The following is a 26,653-nucleotide window of genomic DNA, read 5'->3' on the forward strand; positions in this document are numbered from 1 at the left end:
ATTAGCACTATAGTTTATGATAACCATATTTTTCAAACCTATATATTCTAATCGCTGAACACATCTGACACACTTTTGGCAGAATTCTAATGTCCTTGCGTTATTGAGCCTGAGGGTGGCGCTCTAATGATGATTGGCCGAGGCTGAATCCGAAATTGCCCCCTATACCCTCAAATAGCGCACTGTTTGAGGGGACAGCCATTTATAGTGGTGTACGAAACCATAGTGAACGTTACTGAGCGCACTCATTCTACTTCACAATGCATTGCAATAACGAGTGTACAGCCGATGACACACAGCAGCTGTTCAAATTCACTCACTCGTTTTCATTCACTCCTTCAGGTGAACTATATTAGTGGACAAACGTAGGGATAAAACGGTATAAAACGTTCAGCCCTTGTTTTATACCATGGGTGGGGAACATTGATCCTGGAGGGCCAGTGTCCTGCAGAGTTAAGCTCCAACCCTAATCAAACCCACCTGAAGTTAATCAAGGTCTTCAGGATTACTAAGGCCCGGTCCCAAATGGCACCTTAAACCCTCACGGTCTTCCTTTGAATCCGCACTTTCACGACGTAATGCCACTTTGACTGCCGGGAAGAAGTCCGCTGTGTAACCCGCACCAGTGCTGGCTCAGCTGAAGTGCGCATCGAGGGAGTTTATCGACCCTCAAAGGGCGTGCTCACGAGCACCCTTCTTAGACTTAAAATGGCAAATGGGACACCATGCGGTCTCGTGGACTTAACGGACAGGCACACGCAACGGCCATTGTAAGTCCACAAGACCGAAAGTGCACAGAAGTGTGCCATTTGGGACAGGGCCTTAAGTTATAGGCAGGTGAGGGTTTTTTTCAGGGTTGGAGCTGAATTCTGTAAGAGAGTGGCCCTCCAGGATCAACGTTCCCCACTCCTCTGTTTTATAGAGTCTTTGTGATTGACAGACATTATTACTCACAACAAACGCATTAAATGCCATATTAGAATTGCCTTAATTCATTTATTGCCAAATGTTGTTTTAGAATATTGCGAGTTATGTAGGAGGAAATGAGGAAAATGAGGAAAAAGGGTAATGTCTATTCTCAGAACAAACATATAACAAACACAACAGAACTAATGTATATAAAAGCTATTCACATGAGCATGTTTAAATTAAAGGCTTTATAATCTAATTAAATTTGATAAGCTACTCCAGAACAGACATGCCAAATAGTTACCTGTGGTAACAGCACATAAAAATAAGTGAGGCAGCCAGAAATCTACCCCAGTGGTTCTCTATAGCCGCGTTTCCACCGCAGGAACTTTACCCAGGAACCAGGAACTTTGAGGTGGTACTCGGTGTGTTTTGACCGCAGGAACCAGGGTCTAAATGAAGTTCCGGGTAAATATTTCCCCCTCCAAACGGCCCTGCTCGCGAGGTAGTACTTTTTCAAAGTTCAGGAACTTTCGAGGGCGGGACTTGGGCATTGAACATGCTGATTGGTTTAGCTCACGCAGAATTTTATTTCAACCGGCATTTTTAAAAGTCTTTTGCGAGGTTCGGTCTACATTCAGTAAATATCAGTCTTGCTCTCTTTCTGATGGCGCGCGTTCATCTCAGCCATCTCACGTGCAATGTCCGTAATAGCTAATAATAATATACATCGTCATTTTAAATCTAGCTTTACAAGCTTTAGATTATATAATCTTAATTTTGAGTTATTTTTCCCAAAACAAGACAATTACTTTTGCTTGTCTGGTAAATACTTCTTGTTTTAAGAATTTAAGAATGTTTGGACTACAAACAAGACAAAAATACTAAGTAAGAAAAGCATTTTTTTTTTTTTTTTTGCAGTGTTCATAAATTTAAAAATCCAGGGTTTAGTGAACTACGCAGCTTTCCGTCCACTTGAGGGCGCCTATTCAAAACAAAGGCGTAGTTTGATGATGCCAAGTTTGAGCAAGTTATCTTGGGACATGTGGTCTTCACCTCACACCCAGTGGAAAATAGGACTCGGACAGAAATCATGTTCTTGGATGCGATTATTAACATTACTGTAGTATGAAGCAGAGCAGGACTGAGTGTTGTGGAGCTGAGCAAGGCTGCTGGAGCGATTGTTATACAAACACCTGCCTCGCGAGCATTGGGACTTTTATTATGATGGGACAGGACACAGTCGCCGGGCGCCCGCACTATTTCGGCATTTCCAGTCATTGGTATGAGGTAAAGCAGCTCTGTTTATGATATTAGATACATGTAAGTGTGTTTAAAATTATGTTATGACGTTACTCTGTGCGTTCGCTCGGCGCTGCTGTCACATGTTTACACTGCTAAGAGAAAATCGCTTCTGCAGAATAAAACCGACGGTAACCCAGATATGACGCGATTGACAGGTGACTCCCTAAATCGCTATGCTGACACGTCCCGGGTCCTTGGTTAAAATAGCAATTTTCTCACAATTTACAAATAGTTGGAAACCTTTGGGATATTGTAAGTACTCAACTGAACAAAATATATAACACTGGCCTAGTAGGGATATTTTACTGCAAAAATACTATATAGTGCACCTTCAAGTGCTCATTGTCACAGTTGTAAACACAACAGCGTTCTTCTTCCACCATGATGGGGTTTGGCGACAGAGCATTTGTTTCTAGGCGGACCGGTAAAGAACGCCAAACACGTACCAATCAAATGACGACTTTGAAACTCCTGAAGTGTTTCCAGATTAGTGTGCCACATGCATCAGACGTTCAGCCAACGGTCCGTGGGTGTGACGTCTGAGGCTGAGACCAGGAAGTGCCCTGCTCTGTCAGATGGTCATCTCTCTCCCTCACAGTTTCTTTCTCTCCCGGTCTGTTAGTCAACACTGTGAAAGTGCTGACAGCGTGGAGAACCGTCACCTCTCAAGCAGCTGATCCAGAAACAATAGAGCCGCTGAGAAATATCATGACACACTACATCACAATTATACAGAATCAAATCAACCTAGACTAGTTTATTATGAGACAGTAGATGATGAGCCAGCAGTAATCTTTCTTATCCTGATGAGACCCTTGGTTACCCTCCAAATAGACTGAGGCATTGAAAGACATACAATAAGCTGCCACAATTCAACAATCAGAAAATGCTAAGTGTGAATTCATAGCAAAAATATGAAATGTGAAGCATTATAAGTCTCCAGATGATGATTAGCGGTTTCATTGTGTGGCCGTGCACAGTAGTCTTGCGTAGCCATGCTTTGATTTTCAACATAAACTCTGTTCCACATTGTACGTTATTCTGACCAAGAACCACCCTCTTATACAGGAAGACATCGACATATTAAATGCAACACTCATTGTCTGTGGCAACAAAATGATATTATGTTGCTTAATGCATGTGTCATGACATTTTCAATAGGAAATGTCCAGTGAGTGGTGCTAAAAGCACTATCTATTTTTTCATTTTTCTTTTTACACAAAACAGATGCCCTTTAAAAGTAATATACTACACTAAACCCGAAACCTAACCGATAGCATTAACAACAGCAAATGTGAGATAAAAACACATTTGCTTGCTTCTACAAGAGCTCTTTTTATCATGATTTTTATTGGACTCAAAAATACAGAAAAAAATGTGGAAAATTAATTCCATTTAAAATAACTTCTCTATTCTAACATGTTAAAATGACATCTATTCCTGTGATGGTAAAGATATACTTTCAGAATCATTACTCCAGTCTTCTAGCCTGACAAGCCACACCCACATCAAGTTTGGTCTGGAAACTCACCATTGGCAGGGCTCAATCCGAGGGGCGGGATAAACGGTTGTCTTTCAAACTCCCTCTGCACGCGATAGGATAGCGCTACAACCAACCAGAGCAATGAAGGTGAACCAGAGCTTGTTGACAGATTAAACATTTGCCGTATCCGGTCAGCAAAACTCCGAACACATCTTCCCTTCTTAAGAATGACTTCAGAGAAAAGCTTAACTCCAAGTCTTCCAGAGTCGCGGTCAAAGCTGATTCGAAAGACCGCCGTTCGCCAGTTTCTGTGTTTACTAAGCACGCAAACGCAACTCGGCCGTCGTCATTATGGCCCTGCCCACCGACTCTATACACGAAGTGATTGGCGCGGCAAGAGTTAGGCGAATACAGCTCAGAAGTGTATTGAGAGTTGCTACGACACTCGCTGGCAGATTAAATTTGCTGCCGCTAGGGTGCGTCTAGATTTCTACCAGTCTTCAGTGTCACATGATCCTTCAGAACTCAAACTGACTGGACTGGAGTGTAATATAGATTGTGTTGACATCTAATAAGCGTTTGTTAGAATCAAGTGAGGAGATGGGGTGGTGGAGGGATGCTAAAATTAAAATGGTCTACGAAAGAAGGTAAATCTGCTGTATATATACACACCTCTTATTGTTGATTAGCTTGATGTGCTCCGCTTGTGTTTAATTAGGTTTAATTATCTGCACGTGCTCCTCCCGAAATTTTGTTAATAAAAACTTCACTTATTATTCATTGTTAAAAACATTTTCAGCTACCAAATACTTTTGTAGAAACTGTGATACAAGGTTCCTTGATGAATAGAAAGCTATTGAAATATTTTTGTTACAACGTCTTTACTGTATCTTTTGATCAATTTATTGTGTCTTTGCTGAGTAAAAGGTTTATTTCTTTTCTTTCTTTTCTTTCTTTTCTTTTTGCAGAAATCTTACTTACCCCAAACTTTGGAACAGTCGTGTATCACGAGTTCCACAAAAATATTAAAAAGCACAACTGCTAATGTGAGATAAAAACGCATTTGCAAAAGCTACCATGCCATTTTTAAACAAAAAATAAACGAGAACTCGAGGTAAGACAATAAAAACATAAACTGACAAAGAAATAAAAACAGGACATGACAATAAAACGTCTCAGGTTACGTATGTAACCCTAGTTCCCTGAGGGAACGAGACGCTGCGTCGAAACGCAGAGGCGTTCTCACAGCGTTTCGACGCAGCTCGAGTTCCCCGAAAGGGAACTATAGTTTTATTGTCATGTCCTGTTTTTATTTCTTTGTCAGCAATAAGCAAGATATGATAGGGACATTTCAGCATTGATAATAAGTGTTTATTGAGCATGAAATTAGCATGTCCAACACAATCACATGAGAATGCGCATCAATAGTACGAGGAACGTACACGCCAAAATGAGTTTTTCCGTGCATATGGTATTTTGACCGGTAAGGTAATACTAAATATTCAAGTTGCATTTGATACCCCATATCACAGATACAAGCTCTACTTCAATATCTCTTCATCTAAAAATAATTCAATCGTTGAATGTGGAAATGTTAATTGCAACTGATAATAGATACTCAGCACGCTGCTGTGAGCATGTAAGATATGCTGCAGTTGCATAGACAAACATAAGGTAGGCAAGTGGAACTAGGGAAGGTAGAGGGTTTCTGAGGAACTCTGATAAAATGCTGCAGGCCTATAGCTTACAGCAAAAAAATGAACCAGCAAGCAATCTCATTGGCTGCAGAATCAGCAGAGGTCAATCAGCTTGTACCATGTGATAATGACGTAAGTACTTGCAGACTTCATGTAAAGGATGTTTCAGCCGGCGCTCTCTAGAGTTTCAACTAGATACTGCAAACCAATTGTTACTGATATAAATCCTCTGATAAACAGATGCTATTCTAAAAACTGTGTTTGTTACATACTCTATAGCAGGGCTATTCATTTGGCGGCCCACCAATCATCTCCATCCGGGGAACCGGGGCAACCCCCCCTCTGGCTAAATTTGGTTAGATACGTGTGGAAAACATTTCTCAGGTCAGCACCCATGGTATTTCAGTTGTTTCACTAGATTGAACTACACAGCACGGGTCAGTGGTTAACGGAATGCAAGCTCAAAAGATTTGCATTTACTCCTGGTCCTGGACACAACATCCAGTGAGAAGTGGTTCAATTTGACACACACATCTTTGTTACAAACCACACATCACTCGATGATTAAACTAGTTATTTTTTTACCCCTTAAAAGCATACCTCAGGTCTTTAGTGACCAGGGATGTCATTCACCCGCATTCATTTTTTAAAAAGTTAGACATCGACCGTCTAAGTATTCCTCAATCAATTCATTATAAACAATATAACAAGACAAAAATGCAATTCAAAAATAATTCATGTTCTCCCGTTGTCTGGCTATCACCAGACCAAGCTCAATTTAAAATTAAACATTAGTCTGGGAAGTCTGCTCCGTATTTTCTACTGCACAAGACGCGTGATAAACGAGCATAAATTAAATGACTCTGTACGCAATTGGATAGTCCTTCAACCAATCAGACCAGAAGAGATGTGATCAACAGGTAATGACCCCAAGTAGGTGTGTTTCTCTATCCGCCATCGTGTTAAACCCGCCAATAGCGCTCCAGGTGGATAAGCCAGTCTGTGATTGGTTCCCGCAAAAGTGTAACAGAAGCAGTATAAATTGATGTATAGGTTTCCAGACTGAGTTGCAGACGAAATCAAATCGCATGTAGAAAATTGTTGCTTTTGATTCTCCTCTCATGATAAGTCATTCCAAAATGTATGCCACACATCCCAGTCAACCATTGTATTTAATGAAAAGGAAGGAGACATAGGCGTGTTATTCAAGCATTAATTAAAAAAGCAAAATCTTTGAATTTGCATGGTGGTAACTCGAGCCTGGTCTCACGAAAATGCGTATAAATAGTTTGAGTATGCAATCACGTGGAATGTATACGCCAAAATAAGTTTCGGCGTGCATATGGTACGCGGTTTTTCGCGTGCATATGATACGCACTTTATAAGGCCTTCGTCGGACAGAGGGTTCAAGAACACGTAGCCTCTCTTCCAGAAACAGACTAAGTAGGCCTACCACTGGTTATAAACTTTAGACAACACCAGTCTCCACCATCATTAGAATTCAGTTCGGCTTTCAGAGACCGTGGTACTGGTGGTGGCTGGCTGGAGTGTCAAGAGTCTGCTGATGAAAGAGGCTGAGGAGGTCTAAACCATTTTCGTAAATCCATTTTTTGTCGATAATTAGGGTAACAGTTAGCGCTAACTGTCTATGATATAGATGGATAAACTGAAATGGATTCTGTGCGCAGCGCACTGCAAATCAAATGTCAAGTTTACTCAGGGACCAATATTTTTTCATCACATTACATTTATATAGCGCTTTTCTAGACACCCAAAGCGCTTTACATAGACACCCAAAGCGCTTTACACCAATGATGACCAAGCCTAGTAACATGTCATGAACAACCAAAATTATACGTTTTCCCCATTCATTTCATTTTATTTCCTTTAAGTTACAGTTTGGCCATTTAATATTAAAAGAATAACTAATTGGGTATTTTTGGGCCACGCCATGGCCTGTAGTAGGAGGGGCATCAATGACCGCTAGGGGGGGCACGTTCTTCGAATGCCCCACCATGGTGCTGATAACTGCTGATATACAATGATGAAGTGAAGTTTCACTCATAGTTACTGCAGGAATAAAACTAAAGAATAGGAAGCATCATCAGGAGAACTTGAAATGGCTCAGCGATTTACTGCAGAGCAAGTTCTGAAAACAATCAAATATTACTGTCACTGTCACTTAATGCTGGATCTGGTGGAGAAGCTGTCAGCAATTACAAATTTGATTTTGATGTTGAAAATTATAGTTTTGAGATTATGTTTGAGATTGAGAATATGAGCCAGATGCTGAATGTACTGGGAAATGAGCTCTGACAGTGACAGTGATGATTGTATAAAACATCTGCTCAAACTGAACCCTTCCAAGATCCAAAATGAAATTTGCCTCTTTTTTTTTTCTAATATCAGGAGAGTTTTATATTATCGACAGGTAGATATCCATCCGTATTAGATATAGATCTGGGTCGCTAAAGACTCAGATATGTAATGATGATTTGGGAAACATTCATGCATTCAAGGGTTAAATTGTTAAACATGTTTTCATGTGCCATGAAATAAGTTAGAAGACTTTAATCATCACCCTTACAAAAGTGACCGTGAATGTTCTGTAGTACACTGACTGTATGGGAAGAAATGTTGCATATTTATATTGAATACTACGCTATAGTCATTCATATTACATTAGATATATTAGATGGGCAGGAGGATATAATTCATTTTGGTAACACTTTACAATACGGGTGCACTAATATGCATTAATTCATGCTTAAATAATGCACAGATAATCATGAGTTAATGTATGACTCATGAAGAACTAAGCCATTTATTTATGATTTCTGCATCAGCCACTAATGAACATTCACATCATTAATAGATAAAGTAATCATTAAATTGTTATTAGTTAAATGTGTTATATGTAATTAATTACCTAATATATCATATTAACTAATAAATGTAAATGTATGCGTTAATTACCACAATGGGTCAAAGCCATGCATTTCAACTTCCAGTTGCCTGCTTTAATTAATCATTAGCTAACGATTTGCAAAGGTATCATATTTTGACTTTACTTATTGTGGTACACGACTAGCCTTGTTCTATAGAGTAGGCCTTTATGATGTCTTTAAATGCACTACGCACAATTGTCACATTTTTTTATGCACTTTGTGCCCACCGAATGAGGCAGCACTTAGCGAACTTACCGCGAGCCCCAGGCTCGCCTTTAAATCAGACCCTATTAGCAGAAGCATCTGGCGTCGCCACATGCCTCTGCATCCACTCAGTATGCAACACCCACACTCCCATACGCTGCATTTACTATGCCAAAGGACTCACAATTACCTCTCACATCTGATCATCCAAACACACACATCCATGTGTCAACACTTCAGCACATTACAGAACAAAAACACAGCTTCAGAGAGCAGCAGGTAACTTTTTCAACTCAAAATGAATGACGTACCTGTGCAATAAGGCCTATGTTCATTTGAAGTAAAACTACATTTGAACTCAGCAAGTGGGTGAAACTGAATTTCCTCATCGTCTCATTGAAACACACTTCACACAAACACACACACACAAAACAATGAGAGCAGAGGTACCCCCGAAGGAGGAAGTCTTCAATGTGCGAGTTAATGAAACTGGTGGCTCTCCAAGGCCCAGGACAAATAGAGAACAGAGATGTGAACACACACACACACACACACACACACACACACACACACACACGTACGCACACAAGCACACACACCTACCTACAAAACAAAATGAAAGTAATCAAGCCAGAAAACATAAAACATCATAGCACTGCTGCTATTGGCCTGTGTTTGTTGTCACTGTAGAAATAATATAATGACCAAACCCTGATGGAATTTGGAGACTTTATAGACCTAGAGAAATTATGTCCCGCACAGACCCAAACACTTCAATATCGAGTCAGACACCATCCTGCACAATGACATATGGTGGCCCTTCTCCGCCTCGTAGTAAACTGTGAAAGTTTTAAATAAATCACGATTTTGAAAAACAAAGTTGTAAATCGCAGTTGTAAGATATAGTCAGCTTCATAAAAAATAATTGCAGAGATATAATTATCGAGTTATAATAATGAATTATAAAGACAATTATCAGAAACAAAGTCACAATTGGGGGATATAATGTGACATTGTGAGACAAGTTAAATTATGAGGAAAAAATAAAAAGCACATTTAGCGAGAAATAAAATAACTCTATGAGATATAAAAAGCCACTTTATGTGGTAACATCTAAAATAACTGGTTTTATTGAAATTAAGTAAATGGTTTAAGATTACGGATCAACCAACCTGAAGCTGTCAGAAGTGTTAGTAGATGTAACCTGATATCTCCAGCAAGGTAAAATTAATTAAGTTTTATATAACCTTTTTTTTATATTAAAAGTCCTGTTCCACCTTAATGTAAATACACTAAACAAACAAATGAATGAATTACCCTTACTTAATTTAATTGAATACATTTGTACACTCAATTTAGTTTATTCAAAATAAATCAGTATAGTTGGGTCAACAGAGTCCTTCATCACTATGCACACAATGTATATAATGAAGTACTAAGAAAAGACTACTGACATTAGCAGAACAATGTGTGCCCACAGCCAAAGCACAAGTGCTACTCTTCAGCACAATGGTAACCGCAAAATTCAATAACAGAAACTCCTCTAAATGTCCAATATAACAGAACATTAATCATTAACATAAACTTCCAACACTTCCACTTTCCCTTTACTGAAAAACACATAAACTTGAGTCATTACTGTACTGCCCTCTATAGGTCTGGTGCAGTCGTGGTGCACATGTGTCGAATGTGTCCATCCTGAGCTTTATTGAAAATTGTATATTGGGTTAATATAATTAAAACATAAACCTTAGTGAATCGTGTTAGACTATTTGAATTCTTTGTTAGAATTGTTGAAATACCTGTACAATTGCACGTTCACTTTTTTTACAGTGCATATTAAAAGAATCAAAGATTCTGCGATTGTGAGATTTGAAGTTACATTGCAAGAGACACTATATTGCCAAAGGTTTTGAGACGCCTGCCTTTACATGCACATGCATTTTAACGACATCGTGTTCTTAATCTGTAGGGATTTAATATGGAGTTTGCCCACCCTTTGCAGTTATAGCAGCTTCAACTCTTTTTTTTCCCACAAGGTTTAGGAGTGTTAGAGTGTTAGTCTCCACTCCAACTCAACCTAAGGGTTTCTATTGGGTTGAGGTCAGACTCTTTGCAGGCCAGTCAAGTTCCTCCACACCAGACTCGCTCATCCATGTCTTAATGGATCTTGGACATGTTGGAACAGGAAGGAGCCATCCCCAAAGTATTCCCACAAAGTTAGGAGCACAAAAATGGTCCAAAATGTCTTGGTATTCTGAAGCATTAGGAGTTCATGTCACTGGAACTAAGTAGCCAAGCCCATCCCCTGAACCCCCCCCCCCCCACTAAACTTTACACTTGGTAAAATGCAGTCAGGCAAGTACCCTTCTCCTGGCAACTGCCAAACCCAAACTTGTCCATCGGATTGCCAAACATAGAAGCATGATTCGTCACTCCAGATAACACACCAGATAACATTGGACCAGTGGCGGTGTGCTTTAAAACACTTTGCATGCGAAGCTTTGGATTGCACTTAGTGATGTAAGGCTTGGATGCAGCTGCTTAGTCAAGGAAACCCATTCCATGAAGCTCTCTAAGCACTGTTTTTGAGATAATCTAAGGGGCGCTGACCCCTCTCTGTGATTTTACCTGGCCTAGCACTTCGTGGCTGAGTTGCTATTGTTCTCAATTGCTTCCATTTTGTCATAATACCCCTGACAGTTGACCATAGAATATGATGAAATTTCATGAATGGACATAGGTGGTAACCTATCACGGTCCCACGCTTGAATTCACTGGGCTCATGAGAGTGATCCATTCTTTCACAAATGTTTGTAGAAGCATCTGCATGACTATAGGTGTTTGATTTTATACACCTGTGGCCATGGAAGTGATTGTAAGTCCTGAATTCAATTATTTGGAGGGGTGTCCCAATACTTTTGGCAATATCCGTGTTTTTTACTATAATAAAATATTAGCAATATATGTTGCTTGCTTATATTTCATTTAAATTCAGATTTTGATTGACAATTAATAGAGAAAGATACTTTTGGCTCCAGAAGATGTACTTAGCAGCCAACTGGGTTGTGCTAACTAGCCAATCATCAACAAATTGCAATCCTCCAACTAGCAAGTAGCAAATCATTTTGCTGGGTTGTGATGTAAACTAAAGGCTATAGGCTATTTTAAAAAAAGGACAAGCCCTTCAAAATGTCCTTTTGTTTCAATATATCAACACAGGAAGGAAATTATTCATACAATTATTTAGGAGAGCACAAGCCGTGAGTGATGGTTTCTGTGTGTTCCTTTGTATGTAAAAACCAAAGAAAGAGCTTCACTTCACATAAATGTCTTTCTATGCAGAGGAGATCTTTGAAGATCAATAATATCCAAAGTGGAAGGAGGATGGTGATGGATCAGGATTTCACTCTGCATTTATAGCTCAGGACAGGTTGACATCAATTGTACAATATTGGTTTTGGCCGTTTCTCTTCTTAAGGAAGCCTGCACTGAGAACAGTGATTACCACACTGCACCGGACTAAGAGTTTGATTTAAATAGAAGCATTTTGCTGGCCTGTTTGAGAATATTTCAGGGTGAGAGAGAAAGAGGGAGGCAGAAACATGAAATGACTCACAGATGCTAAAGTGGTGTGAATCACACAAAGTGGTCACTCAATCTGCACCAAACACACACTTAATAGACTCCACACACACACACACACACACACACACACACACACACACACACACACACACACACATGCACGCACGCACACACATGCACGCACAGACACACACACACACACACACACACACACACACACACACACATACAAATGCACGCACACACATGCACACACAGACACACACACACACACGTTTGTTTTTGTGACATATGGGGACATTCCATAGGCGTAATGGATTTTATACAAACCATATTTTCTATCCCCCTACACTGCCCCTACCTCTAAACCTACCCCTCACAGGAAACGTTCTGCATTTTTACTTTATTAAAAAAATCATCCTGTATGATTTATAAGCATTTTGAAAAGTGGGGACATGGCCAATGTCCTCATATTACACCCTCTTTCTGTAATCATGTCATTATACACGTTTGTGTCCTCATATGTCACAAAAACCTGCCCCAACAGACACACACATGCACACATATACACACAAATAAGTATTATTACATACAATGCACTCTTTTTGACATTTTTAGTTAAAAGTAGACATAGGATTGTGCATTAGAAGAATATGTAAATTGTGAATGTCTCTTCAGAATTTTTTCAGTTTGTGTTCCACACACATGAAGGAAAGTCAAGTTTGGAAAAACTACTTCAAACAACTACAATGAATGTCAGCTAAAGCCTCCATTATTACTAATATTTGCCTGCACAATTTTTGTGCTTTATTCCAAGCGTACTAGAATCATAAAATAGCTTTATGTGAGAAGCACATCAAAAGAATTGGAGATTGTCAGCTTGTGTAAATGTGTACACTTCCTCTGTGTTATTCACATATCTCTCTGTTTATTTGTCATTTCGTGTAATCCGATGGACTTTTGACAGCCCACGCTTATGTTAAAACTACAGATCGAAATTATGCATTTTTGTGTGATGCCCACAGTCAGATCAACAGAGGGGTGGAGACGAAATCAGAAGTGCATTATGGGTGACAGCCAAGTTTTATTAAAAAGCCCATCTTGCCTGTGGTGAATTGGATCACTGAGTCAGTGAGATCAATTCAAGAACCGGAAGATATCAGACTCAAAAGAACGATTTGTGCACAAATGAGACATCACTTTTTTCAAGTCAAGTTGAATAACATGGGCTACGTCTGAAATCTGCCTTCTGAGGAGGTATTGCAAGGAAGTAAGGCATCAAGGCTTCTTCGAATCTAATGTTAGCCCCACTTCCTGTCTCCTGGGATAACTTCATCTGAACAATTTTTTGAAGGCAGCATATGTGCATCCTTCACTGCCTTTGATATCCCACATGTGCATTCAATTCGGTGACAGTTGAGCTAAAAATTAAAGATGGCATCTGAAGGTTACGGTTGGTGGTCAGTTTGTGTGTAAATACACATTGTTACCAATGTTTTCCACTTCTAATGTCATTTCTGGCGAGAAATTACTATTTACTAGAAATTACTATACTTAGTGAAATCACGTTACTGTTCTGTTTTTTGGAAGCAAGCTTGGAATATTACACAAAAGTCATATGGATTAGTTTTATAATATCTTATGATGATTTTGCGTCATGTTTATAGTTCAACCTTAAAGGGTTAGTTCACCCAAAAATCATTGGACACCCGTAACACCGTTCATCTTCGGAACTCAAATGGAGATATTTTTGTTGGAAGCTGATGGCTGAGAAAGGCTTCAGAAAGGCCTCCATTGGCATTCAGAACATTTCCACTCACAAGACCCATAAAGGCACTAAACACATCGATACAAAGTCCATCTCACTACAGTGGCTGTACAATAATTCTACAATGCGACGAAAATAGTTATTGTGCACACAAAAATCTAAATAACTACTTTATCCACCAAGTTATTGACGTGAACTTGACAGATGTGTCCAACAACATGAGGGTGAGTAATTAACGAAATAATTTTCATTTTTGGGTGAACTAACCCTTTAAATGAAAATTCTGTCATTATTTACTCACCCTCAAGTTAGGATGAGGGTTAGGAAAGTTCCAAACCTGAATGTGTTTCTTTCCTCTGCTGAACACAAAAGAAGATATTTTGAAGAATATGGGTAAACAAACAGTTGCGGGGCACCATTTACTTAAAAATACTATAGAAGTCAATGCTGCCCACAACTGTTTGGTTACCCATATTCTTCACAACATTTTATTTTGTGTTCAGCAGAACAAAGACATGTATACCGGTTTGGGACAACTTGAGAGAGAGTAAATGATGATGGAATTTTCATTTTTTGGTGAACTATTTCAGCTTCCCATGCTGAAAGAATGGCTCTGCTCATGTTTCACAGAAAAGTAAAAGTCATACATGTTTGGAACGACATGAGGGTAAATAAATTATGACAGATGTGTCATTTTATTTGGGGTGGACTATTCCTTTAATATGCCCATGCACAAGCATTCTCATCTGAAGCTGGTGATATTTGGTGATTAAGAGAGAAGCGTCCGTGCTCTTGTAAGATGGTGCAGCCAGAGTACACGTACGGGATTATATAATGGGACAGGAATTCTCATATCCACTTTAAAAAAAGACATAATTAGCCATCTGCTCTCAGTGGACGAACGCAGCAACACCAAAACGTCAGAGAGTCTAATCAGGAGAGAGACAATGAGCACATCTTTGAATAGACTGAGCGAAATGAGGATTTCACATTCTTGGGGTTTTGCTGCCCGATAACAGCGAGGCCAGAGCTTATGTTCAATCTCAACGTCTGGAAAAGCTCAATTTTCTCAATTAAGTTCTGAGATGGCACTGACTTATTTCTAGAAAGATGGATTGGGCCGATTGCGTGCATTGTTATTCTTTCTATACTTTCTATGTTCTATCTTTAACAGCGTCATTATGTTATAACAGCTGATAAAGCATCAAGAACAAAAAAAAGACTGATTTTTTTTAGCACACCCAAATTAAATCTATTTGTGTCTGAAAAAACACACATGCATTTTTTACAAACCCAATCTATACTATATGAGGTTTTAATCCCATGGTTTTAACCAGAGGGCCCCATTAGAGGGCCACTACAAACCTCCAGTGGCCCCCACTTTAATATACTATAACAGACTTTAATTCTATATTTTTAGTATATATATACTTATATAATATGGCAAGACTTTATTTTAGAGTTCAATTCTCATTTAACTAGTTGCTTATTATCATGCATATTACTAGTATGTTGGGTGTTTATTAGTACATATAAAACATGACCTTATTCTACATCCATTAATACCCGATACCTAAATTTAAACGCTACAAAAACTGCCTTACTAACTATTATTACGAGTGTATTAAGGAGAAAGTTGTAGCAAATATAGCAAAGTTGGACGTAGCAAAGTTGTAGCAAATATTCCAGCCAAGATATTTTCATTTAAAAGTTGTTGTTGCAGCCCTCAACTGATGTTGATGTTGTCATGTTGTGTTTTGTCCTGAAGCTCCACCCTCCACCTATCGACCAATCACGAAGTCAGTAGTGTTTCGACATCCGGGTTGCCAGATCTGCTAGTTTCCACAGCTGAAACGTTCCTGCTGGATCCTGAAGCATATCTGGCAACCTGGAGTCAGGGGGAGGGGGAGCGGGGATACACCGCTCTACAGTCATTTGAAAGTGAATGCAGTACCAGTTTTGGCCACAATCTTACACTTCCTTTAACAATAATATGACTTTTTTTTTTGTTTTTTTTTGTTTTTTTTTACAACAGATGTACATATCAGCTTATATGTAAATTTGGTCTGAGAACATTTAAATCAGAAGTCGGTTTTATTGTTATTTGGAACACAATGCAACATTTTCTTTGCTCACTACCCCATCTAGGGAATTGGGTAAGTTGAGTAGAACAGTAAAACGGGCTTGAAAACTTAAGGTGTTTTTTCTTTTTGTTTTCTTTTTTGCCATTTTGCTGATGCTGAAATCATTACTATGGAAATCTACATATAGACAGATTTCTCATTTTCCAAATTTCAAAAGTTTGGAAATTAATACATTTATTCAGAAAGTACACATTAAATTGATAAAAAAAAAGAGATGTATAAAGTTACAAAATATTTATATTTCAAATTATGTTCTTTTAACTTTCCATCTGTCAAAGAGTCCTGAACCCAAACGTCCTAAAGACCAGATGTGAAAACCAGACTGGAGTTTTTTGCAGTTTGAACAAATAATCATTGCTAAATAAAGTTGTAAATAGGATCCAAAAAGTTGAGATCAACACAAACTGCATTCAGAGGTAAAACCTATTTGTAGTGTAAACTCTAATCCGTCCTAATGCATTTCAGACAACAGCGAATCTCCGCCTACTCACTTGTCAATCTGCAAGGTTTTAAACTTTGCTGGAAAAACAGAAAGTAACCACTGAATACAGAGTGGATACAAGACTTCAGCACGAATGACATCTACTTACATACAGTGACGCGGATCATGTGAAGCACACACATCTGAAGTTCAATTACAGCTGCTTGACTAAAATAACTATGAGCATTACGCTCGAAATGTCACATTTGTGTGGAGATTAACATTTAAGTACATTTGCCCTAAGACTAAACTGGCTTTAACTGGTTTAATTTAGCCGCACTCATAGCCAGACTAAAGCTGGTCTCCCACCTTAAACAGCTGACAAGTACCCAGAACCACTCTAAAATGAGCAGACGACCAGCTAAAACATACAGTTACACAATGACATCTTGTTTTCCAGCTAAACATATTGTTCGAGTCCACGTCTTCTGCTGTAATGTTGTAAGCAGCCTGCTCTCTGAAGCCGCAGTGTTCACAGGGTCTGTGCCCTGCCCTCTGTTCCACTAAAACGGAGCCTTCGGATCAAATTAACAGCCTGAATAATTCGATAACGCAAACTGGAGTGATAAGACTGATAAAGACCTTCTCACTCTTGAGGTCTAATAGTGGAGATAATTAGCTGGCCTTTCATTCTCTTCCTCTCTCACCTTCACTTTAAGGTCATTTGTTAAGCACAGACACTGAAAAGAACTGAAATCACCTTAAATTACTTTTTTAAAATATAATGATATTTAACATTGAGCTTTTTACATTCAGCAGTGTATTTTGAAGGAAAAGAAAGGGCCTGGGTAATGTATTCAGTGGATGATCATTTAGGCAAATCCCTGAAGTCGGCTGTAGATTGGCGCTTGACTCATTTGAAATAGTTAAATCTTAAATGATTGCATTTGGTCCACAATCAATACTTCATTGCCTGTTAGTGGTGACACACTGTGCCCTTGATCGAGACACTTAACTCTAAATTACCCCAGGGAGACTGTATAATATATATGTGTACTAGGACACTTTGTATAAAAGCATCAACTAAATGACTAATTAATAATTAGCACCTTCATTACGTTCAATTATGATGCCTGGAGCAAAGGCAATAACATTTTTTTAATGCAGCAGCAGTTAAAGACTTTGGCTCATAACTGAAAAAGATGATCATAAACTGCGCCAGAGTGCATTATTGTGTGTACTGAAAGTAACTTTGTATTAAGTAGCTTAATTATTAAACAATGAATCACCCATTTTTAATTTCATTTCATTGATCTATCTACTGTAAAACAAAATTTAGCTGGGCATAGATTGAATGGCTTGCCACTTAAAATTTGAGTCGCCATGATGTTTTTTCAATTAAAAGCTTGGGTAAAAAACCTGTTTGTATTTTTAATAAATAAAGGAAAGGAAATTATTGAAATTAAATCATTTTAAAGTTAAAAAAAAAGCAAAAATGCTACAAAATGCTATTAATTGGCTGCAATTTACCTTACAGTATTACGGTAAAAAATATTATATCAGTATCAAATACTAATTTTTTTTTAAAGGGAAAATGTTCATATATTTATATATATTTGATATATTTAAATTACAATATAACCTTCACAGAAATTTATATTTAAAAATTGGCAATACGCATTAATATTATTAAAATCATGAGTTTAGTGAAAAGTAGGTATCACCTTGTAATTTATGAAGAATGCCTATCACGTCTGTGCTGTCATTGATGTAATTGGACATCATTTCTGGAGCCATTTTGTTAAAATGTTACCTATTTAGACTTCTATTAGCCTGTAGCCTACCACATGAGGCTACACGTCACCATAACAAAAATATGTTAATAGCGCAAATAGTTTGGTTTTATAACATTATAGGCAATACCTTAATGACATAGCCTTCCCAAAATCCCTGTAACATCGTCACTTTTAAGTTCTTGCAGCCACAGCTGACTTTTTTTCGTTTTTACGCATATTGAACTTGGAAAGTTTTCAGTGCAAGAAGCGCATCTCACCTTGGAACTTGAAACCCTCTATTTGGACCCAGAGGCACAGGTCCTCCGTGTCGCAGTCACATCTCCAGGGGTTCCCGCTGAGCCCCAGAGAGCGCAGCGCCGGCAGCGCGATCAACGAGCTGATGTTGAGCGCCGTCAGGTTGTTGCGGCTCACGTCCAACACCTGCAGCGCCGCGTTCTCCGCGAACGCGTCCGGGTGGATCTCCGACAGCCCCGGGTTGTCAGTCATCCTCAACATCACCAGGCTGGCCAGCGGGCCAAACGTCCGGTCCTCGATTTGCGCCAGGGTGTTGAAAGACAGATCCAGGTAGGCGAGCTTGCGCAGGTTTCCAAAGGTGGACTCGGAGATATCCGTCAGCGAGTTGTTGCTGCAGTCCAGGTACACCAGGTCCGACAGGTAGTTGAGCTGCAGCGCCGGCAGGTCGCCGATCCGGTTATTGGAGATGATCAGCTGCCTGGTGGCCAGCGGGAGGTCCACGGGGAAGTCGCTTAACTGTTGCCCGGCACACTGGACCACCAGCTGGTCGTCGCACACGCAGCGGTCCGGGCAGCCGGCGGTCAGAGCCGGGGACGGCGCTACATCCATGACGAAGACGAAGAGAAATACCAGCCGCAGTGACTGCGCGCTCGGCTCGGGCAGAACACGCATGATCCCGCCGCCGGCTTCATCGACTGTGCGTGCGCTCGCGCATTCTTCATTGATCTGCGGGATCCGGTTCGGTCGTAACTGCGGGAACGTTTTGGTGTTACGGAGCGGATGCTGTTCCTGGGATCCTCTCGCAAGTCTCCTCAACAGCGAAGGTGACCGTGCGTGGCGCGTCTTTAGTGCTTCCAGTGAATATCACCATGAGCTCATTCGTTGCGGTGTTGTGTTATGTTCCTGGACATGTTTGTTTTCCATTTTGCGCATATCTAGGTTAAACACCTGACGATCTTGAACAGACTTTTCAAGTCCAAGTCAGTCCATAAGTTTGATTCCGTGTTGAAACGCTGTTAAGTTGTGAGACGCGCACCATCTCGCTGTGTGTGCTGCTGCACGGCGTGTGTTGCTCTGCTTCTCTCTGCAGCTGCGAGTGAGTGAGTGAGTCAGAATGAGAGAGAGAAAGAGAGGGAGAGTCTGACACAATGTCTGTGTCCCGCTCATTTACACAAGAGGAAAATACCCGCGTATAGACTAAACATCTTTCAACACAGAGGCCATGCGCTCAGAGATTACGCAGATGGACTCTTTTCGAAAATAAATAAATATTGGTTTTAAAACAGTAGCCTATATGGTAGCCTATAGTATCCAGGCAGTCCTTGGGGAGATGGGGTTTGTTGTCACAAGATTTTAAGTCAAAGTCCATTTACGCACGCATGTTGACAGTTATGGTTCTGTATAGATTAATATTCAAACTATTAAAAACCTGTCTAACTAGAATCATTTTGTGAGTTCTAAACTTAATTGACAGCATTCTCATATTCATAATGAGGATAAACAAATGTTGGATAAACAATGTTGAATAAACAAATGACCACAAACCAGACATAACATTGCAAGAGTTGCTGTAGAACATTAAACTGTTACACTGCCTCAGAAGCCTGTCCGAAATCAGTTTCGTGAGGTACTTTTGTGCGCATATGCTGCTTTACATGCTTTATCATTGTCTGATAAGGCAGCAAGGCAACAAGTCAAGTGCCTAAATTTTCAGATGCAGCCAAGGTCTTCAGAGTTACTGAAAAGTTGCAGGTAAGTGAGTTTGATCATGGTTTGAGCTAAACAGGACAGTGGTCCTCCGGGTTGGATTGGAGGAACCCGACTATGTTCTATAAAGGCTTTAAGTTAAAGGGTTAGTTCACCCAAAAATGAAATTTATGTCATTAATGACTCCACCCTAATGTCGTTCCACACCCGTAAGACCTCCGTTCATCTTCGGAACACAGTTTTAAGATATTTAGCCCGAGAGCTTTTCTGTTCCTTCAATAAAAGTGTATGCACACTATACTGTCCATGTCCAGAAAGGGAATAAAAACATCATCAAAGTAGTCCATATGTGACATCAGTTAGTTCATTAGAATCTCTTGAAGCATCGGAAATACATTTTGCTCCAAAAATAACAAAAACTACGACTTTATTCAGCATTGTCTTCTTTTTCATGTTTGTTTTCAATCCGGAAACAAAGATTTGAACGTTATGAATCAGTAAATTGATTCAGAATTCAGATCGCCAATGTCACATGATTTCAGCTGTTGGCAGTTTGACACGCGATACGCTAATTGATTTTTGTTTGCGGACTGAAAACAAACACGGAAGAGAAGACTGATGCAGAATAAAGTCGTAGTTTTTGTTATTTTTGGAGCAAAATTTATTTTTAATGCTTCAAGAGATTTTAATTAACTGATGTATCATATGGACTACTTTGATTATGTTTTATTCCCTTTCTGGACATGGACAGTATAGTGTGCATACACTTTCATTGAAGGAACAGAAAAGGAACATTTCATTTTTGGGTGAACTAACCCTTTAAAAGTTGAATGTCCCTTTCACGCTTGTGCATATAATGGCAATAAAAGGTCACTTTATTATAGCTTTAAAAATGTACACAATGTATCCCTTTTTAAAGGTTGAAAAAGGTCATCAATAACACTGTGGTCAAGCACGAACAGGGCATATTTCTATATTTATTTCTATAGGTGGTGAATATCAGTATACCTTTTTTTTGTGTGTGTGCAATTTTGTAAAGTTAGCCCGAATATAATCTGGCAAGAACACCACTGTTGCAACTGTGCTATTTATTTGTTTTATACAACAGTTCAACAAACATAAAGTTCAAATTGAGTAACTTACAAAATGTTGCAAATTACAGTTGTCTATTTTTGCCCAGCCAATGCAAATCCTTTAAAACAAACTTGTAAATGGGAAAAACCGCTGTGCATGTCTCTGTGCAACATAGTGGTGTTTTGTTTCTAAATGACTCAGTGTTTTCTGTTTTTAACTAATGTATTGAGTGAATAGTTAAATGACTCGCTCATAGAGACATTAGGGCTGTGTTCGAAATCGCCTCCCATGGCTACACTATTCCCAATTTATCCACTAATATAGTCCACTTGAGGGAGTGAATGAAAACGAGTGAGTGGATTTGGAGACTCTGCAGGAAAGGTTGCCGCTTTTGCATAGTTTGTGCTTGCTGTTTAATAATCATTTGCAACTTAGCAAACAGCTCCAGTAGTGACAAAAAGATTTATCTTCTATTATGGAAACTAGCATAAACCTTAATTAAACTATTTAATAATCAATTAAAAAGGAATTACCCACAATATACCCACACTGGATGGATGGATGATTCAGTTGCAGGTGCATCAAACAGTTCAAAGAACCAGAAAAATAGAGTTAAATACATGTTTTGAACACTCAAAGATCAGTGTGTGGCGTGCTTGTGTGTGTGTGTGTGTGTGTGTGTGTGTGTGTGTGTGTGTGTGTGTGTGTGTGTGTGTGTGTGTGTGTGAGAGAGTAAGTGTACATGTTTTGAACACTAAAAGCACTCAAAGATCAGTGTGTGTGTGTGTGTGTGTGTGTGTGTGTGTGTGTGTGTGTGTGTGTGTGTGTGTGTGTGTGTGTGTGTGTGTGTGTCAGTACCTCAGGCATGTGTGTACAGTGATGTCATGAGACTCCATTCCTGATGTAGCAGAAACAGAGGAGGGACAGAGTGTACAGCAACTGACTTTGACTGTCTTGACTGTCTCTGTCTGTGAGGCGAGACAGATGGAGAGAGAGAGAGAGAGAGAGAGAGAGAGAGAGAGAGAGAGAGAGAGAGAGAGAGAGAGAGAGAGAGAGAGAGAGAGAGAGAGAGAGAGAGAGAGAGACTGTTGCGTTCAAGCTGACGCAGGTGCAGAAGAAACATGATATGTGCGACTACAACATGGAGCCTGTTCTATTATTGTTGTGGGGCAATCTTTGTATCCTCCTATATCAACAAAGAGGGCAAATCATTATCAAGTGAAGCTATTTTTCATTTGAAGATCTCAGTCTGTTCCTCCTAGGGCTTTACACCAACAAGCCTACATGTGAAAACCATGATTCATTTGATTGTGTAACTTCTTTTGTGGTGGAGTAACACTTGCCTTTAGCTTTTCAGGCCTCCCACAGGTAAATCGACTCACCGAGTAGAGCCGTTGTGTATGACTGAGGCATGTTACTCCATACTGGTTGTGTGGGACTATGAAAAGTAATAACACATTAGTTGCACAATGTGTCCAAAATCTGCTCAAGGGTTTGAAACAAATGCAGTTTCTACAACAATAAATACAAATTCTCTATGGTTATCACACTCAAAATTAAAGCTTCCTCACAATCTCACATTGCGTCTTGATTTAGAGTTAATTCGACTTTATATATTACAATTGAATTTTATAGCCTTAAACTGTGACTTTATTTCATGTAACTGCAACTTGTAAGCATTGCCTTTCCATTAGGCAATATAGGCGGTTGCCTATAGGGCCCCACCCTCAATCTTAAGATCATTATAATGATATCAGTTTTATTGATGAAATTTGCAAATTGGTTAGGAGTGCTTATCTCGACACTGGTTCTAAAGATAGGATGCGCCTTGCATGGAACTCACTAAACTCATTATGGGTTATATATTAACAACTAAACCCACTACATACATAAAAAGGGTAGCTCCGTAGTTCATACATGACAAATTCCGAAAAAGTGATACATAGGGTGAATTCAGAAGCCTGACATGGTCATACTCAATTCTAGTCAGAATATGACTAGAACTGCCAGACCTGCCCGACCTAAAAATGTTGTGGGCGGGGCTAAGTTCGGCTGGCATCCAGGCTATGAATTCAGCGTGATTGGGACACATTTTGCCATTGAGGTGACTTAGAAAAAGTGTTCCATCAATCTGAATTCACCCTACATAGACTGAAAAAAGCTATATTTAATTAATTGAAATAAGACTAGATGTTAAGCCGTGGTAGAAAATGGCATCCAAACATATTTACTCACCTACTGCAACTTTATATATTACAATTCTGACTGTTGTAATTGTGACGTTATATCTCACCATGTGACTTTAAATATATAACAATTTAGACTTTATTTCGCATAATTACACTTTTTATTCAACTTGATTCAGAGTAAATTTGACTTAATTGGATGTAATTGTGAATTTTTCTCACAAATGTAACTTTATATATCACATATCACAATTTCAACCTTCAATTATATACCACCTGTTTAAATTATTTACACTTGTTGTTGTGAATGTATATTTCACAACTACAACTTTATAACATTTGCAATTGTATGTGTATATATGTATATATTACAATTTGGATTTAATTGTCATAAGTGTGACTTTATATCTCGCCATATGACTTAGACTATATTGCCAACATTTTTGGGATGCCTGCCTTTACATGCAAATGAGCATTAATAATATCCCATTCTTAATCCGTAGGTTTTAATATGGAGTTGGTCCACCCTTTACAGCTACAACAGCTTCAACTCTTCTAGGAAGTCTTTCCACAAGATTTAGGAGTGTTTATGGGAATTTTTGACAATTCTTCATGACAGCTCTGTGTGTTTGGCATGGTAATGGATATGACATTGTTCTAAGTAACAATGTTGTTGTTCTAATCTCAATGACAGTGTTCTAAGGTAAGTTCTTCAATGACAGCTCTGTGTGTTTGCATGGTAATGGATATGACTATGTTGATGTGTTTGATCTTGGCAGAATGTATCTTTATTTTATTTATACGCTGCTGATGAATGGGACTTGCTACTTTCAACACATACACACCACACTGCCGTGAGCAAGTAAGACATGCTGCTGCTGTACAATATTGCGTACACAAATTATCCGTAATTATATACAGGTGGAGGATTAAGAGCATTTAGAGTTTATTTTACTGAAACCCCTTGAAAAACAACCCAACACAATAATCCCCCCTCCAGCAAATACCGTGCTCCTAGCAACCGCCAAACCCAGACTTGCCTATTTTAGTGCCAGACAGATGATGATTGATTCGTCCAGCCAGGCATGATTCGTCACTCAAGAGAGTCCAGTGGCGTCCTTGTATTGGACTTGTATTGCACTTGCTGATGTGAGGCATGGATGCAGCTGCTTAGCCATGGAAATGCACGCCATAAAAAAAATATACGCACTGTTCTTGAGCTAATCTGAAGGCCGCATGACGTTTGGAGGTCTGTAGCTATTGACTCTGCAACTTCTGCACACTGTGCGCCTCAGCAGGCGCTGACCCTGTTCTGATTTTACTACCACTTCATGGCTGATTTGTTGTTGTTCTAAAGTGATTCCACTTTGCTATAATACCACTAACAGTTGACTTTAGAATATTTAGCAGTGAGGAAATTTCACGAATGAACTTATTGCAAAGGTGGCAATCTTTCACGCCATTCTGTTTGCATAAGCAGTCTGCAAAAACACTATAAAAAATTATATGTTCAGTATGTAATGAAAACATGTGTTTTTACACTGTTTTAACTCATCAAAATAGGTTAAGAATTGTTTAACTTTTTATTATAAGTTATATACAAGAAGCAACACATTTTTTTCAGTCAGTTTAACATAATTTATGAAATAACTTAAACATCCAAGTCGATTGTACTTAAAAATTTGAAGCTGTAACTTTGTTTTGCTTGATTTTATAAACCTGTGGCCATGGAATGTGACTATTTCACACAACTATTTTTCATTACTGCAAATGTCTTGCTAACAATCAGATATAATTTTTATTTTAAATACATAGGCTAGTTCTGTCATGAAACATGACGCAGGCTGATAGGTGCTTATCTGCTTGCCGTCACATTATTTTCTATATAGGGCACAGCTGACTATAGCTGGCACTGCTGAGCTCAACCTTCAAATATTGGTCCACGTTTACAGTGCTTTCAGAAACCCTCCACCTTCCCCAGCACCACCTGAATAGATCTGCTTTATGTACGCTATATTGTATAGCAGCAGCATGTCCTACTTTCTCACAGCAGTGTGTCGTGCATGTATCGGCAGTAGCAAGTCCTATTCAGCAGCAGCGTAACAGATCAATTCTGCCAAGATCAAACATATAACATTGTCATACCCATTACCATGCCAAACACACAGAGAGCTGTCATGGAAGAACTTACCTTAGAACACTGTCATTGTGATTAGAACAACAACATTGTCACTTAGAACAATGTCATATCCATTACCATGCCAAACAAAGAGCTGTCATAGCAGTACTTACCTTTTACTATGAATGAAGAGCTCATTAGTGTTCAAACACTTGGATTATGTCATAGGCATCTTGCGCAGTGCCTATTGTCATAAAATGACCCAAAATTTTCAATAGACACATATTTATAATCTTTAAAAAAAAAAAAAAAAACTGACACTGATAGAGACTATCATCTGCAGCCAGACTCTCTGGGGTACACTGAGGCATGAGGAAGCCCTGTGAGTCAGACAGGTGTGTGTGAGGGAAGAAGTGGCGAGCCACATTAGTATATAGGGCAGTTGTTGGTGGCTTGACAGTGCCCTGAAAGGTAAGCTGGCATTCTGAGGTAAGCGCCAAAGTGAACCGAACGATTGAGCTCATTAGTGTAACTTTCATCCCTGGATCGTCTCCAGCGTGTCGGTTTGCAGACGACAGAGTGTCGGGTGAAGTTGAGGAGGGAGACTTTGTTACTATTTAATGGGCGAGTCATCTATCAGAGGCTCTGATGCATGGCACAGTCCATGGAGAAACTGTGAGATCTACATGTGCCATTAGAACAGGTCACATATATTTTATTTAAGAGTTATCCTTTATATACACATTCAGCACATGTTCTTTGCTTCCTTACTTTAAATTAGTTTGCTTTTAAATGGTTAAACGGAATTCATAGTTAAGTTTAGGACCTTGTTGAGACCTCTAAAGATGTGAGATTTCTTTTTAGTGTATAATCTGAGAAGCAGAAGACTTAAGCAAACGTCACTGTTCAATATAATTCCAGTTAAGATATTAAAGAGACCTTAAATGGCACCTATTATGCCCCTTTTTACCAGATGTAATATAAGTCTCAGGTGTATTAGAATGTGTCTTTGAAGTTTTAGTTTCAGACCCTTTTTTGGGTTTGAGAAAAATTAGCTGTTTTGTGTGTGT

At 39.1% G+C, this 26,653-nt stretch overlaps 1 protein-coding gene across 1 annotated transcript in view; it reads right to left on the reverse strand.

Moving 5' to 3' along the window:
• Positions 1-19,799, reverse strand: part of LOC137041189 (leucine-rich repeat-containing protein 52-like) — a 52,143-nt gene extending 32,344 nt beyond the window's left edge. The window contains exon 1 of the mRNA XM_067417215.1: positions 18,521-19,799. Coding sequence (XP_067273316.1) covers positions 18,521-19,169 — 649 coding nt within the window. The 5' untranslated portion in view covers positions 19,170-19,799. The remainder of the gene's footprint in view (positions 1-18,520) is intronic.
• Positions 19,800-26,653: the final 6,854 nt, after the last annotated feature.

Source organism: Pseudorasbora parva, chromosome 15 (assembly GCF_024679245.1).
Source record: "Pseudorasbora parva isolate DD20220531a chromosome 15, ASM2467924v1, whole genome shotgun sequence".
Classification (NCBI taxonomy): Eukaryota; Metazoa; Chordata; class Actinopteri; order Cypriniformes; family Gobionidae; genus Pseudorasbora; species Pseudorasbora parva.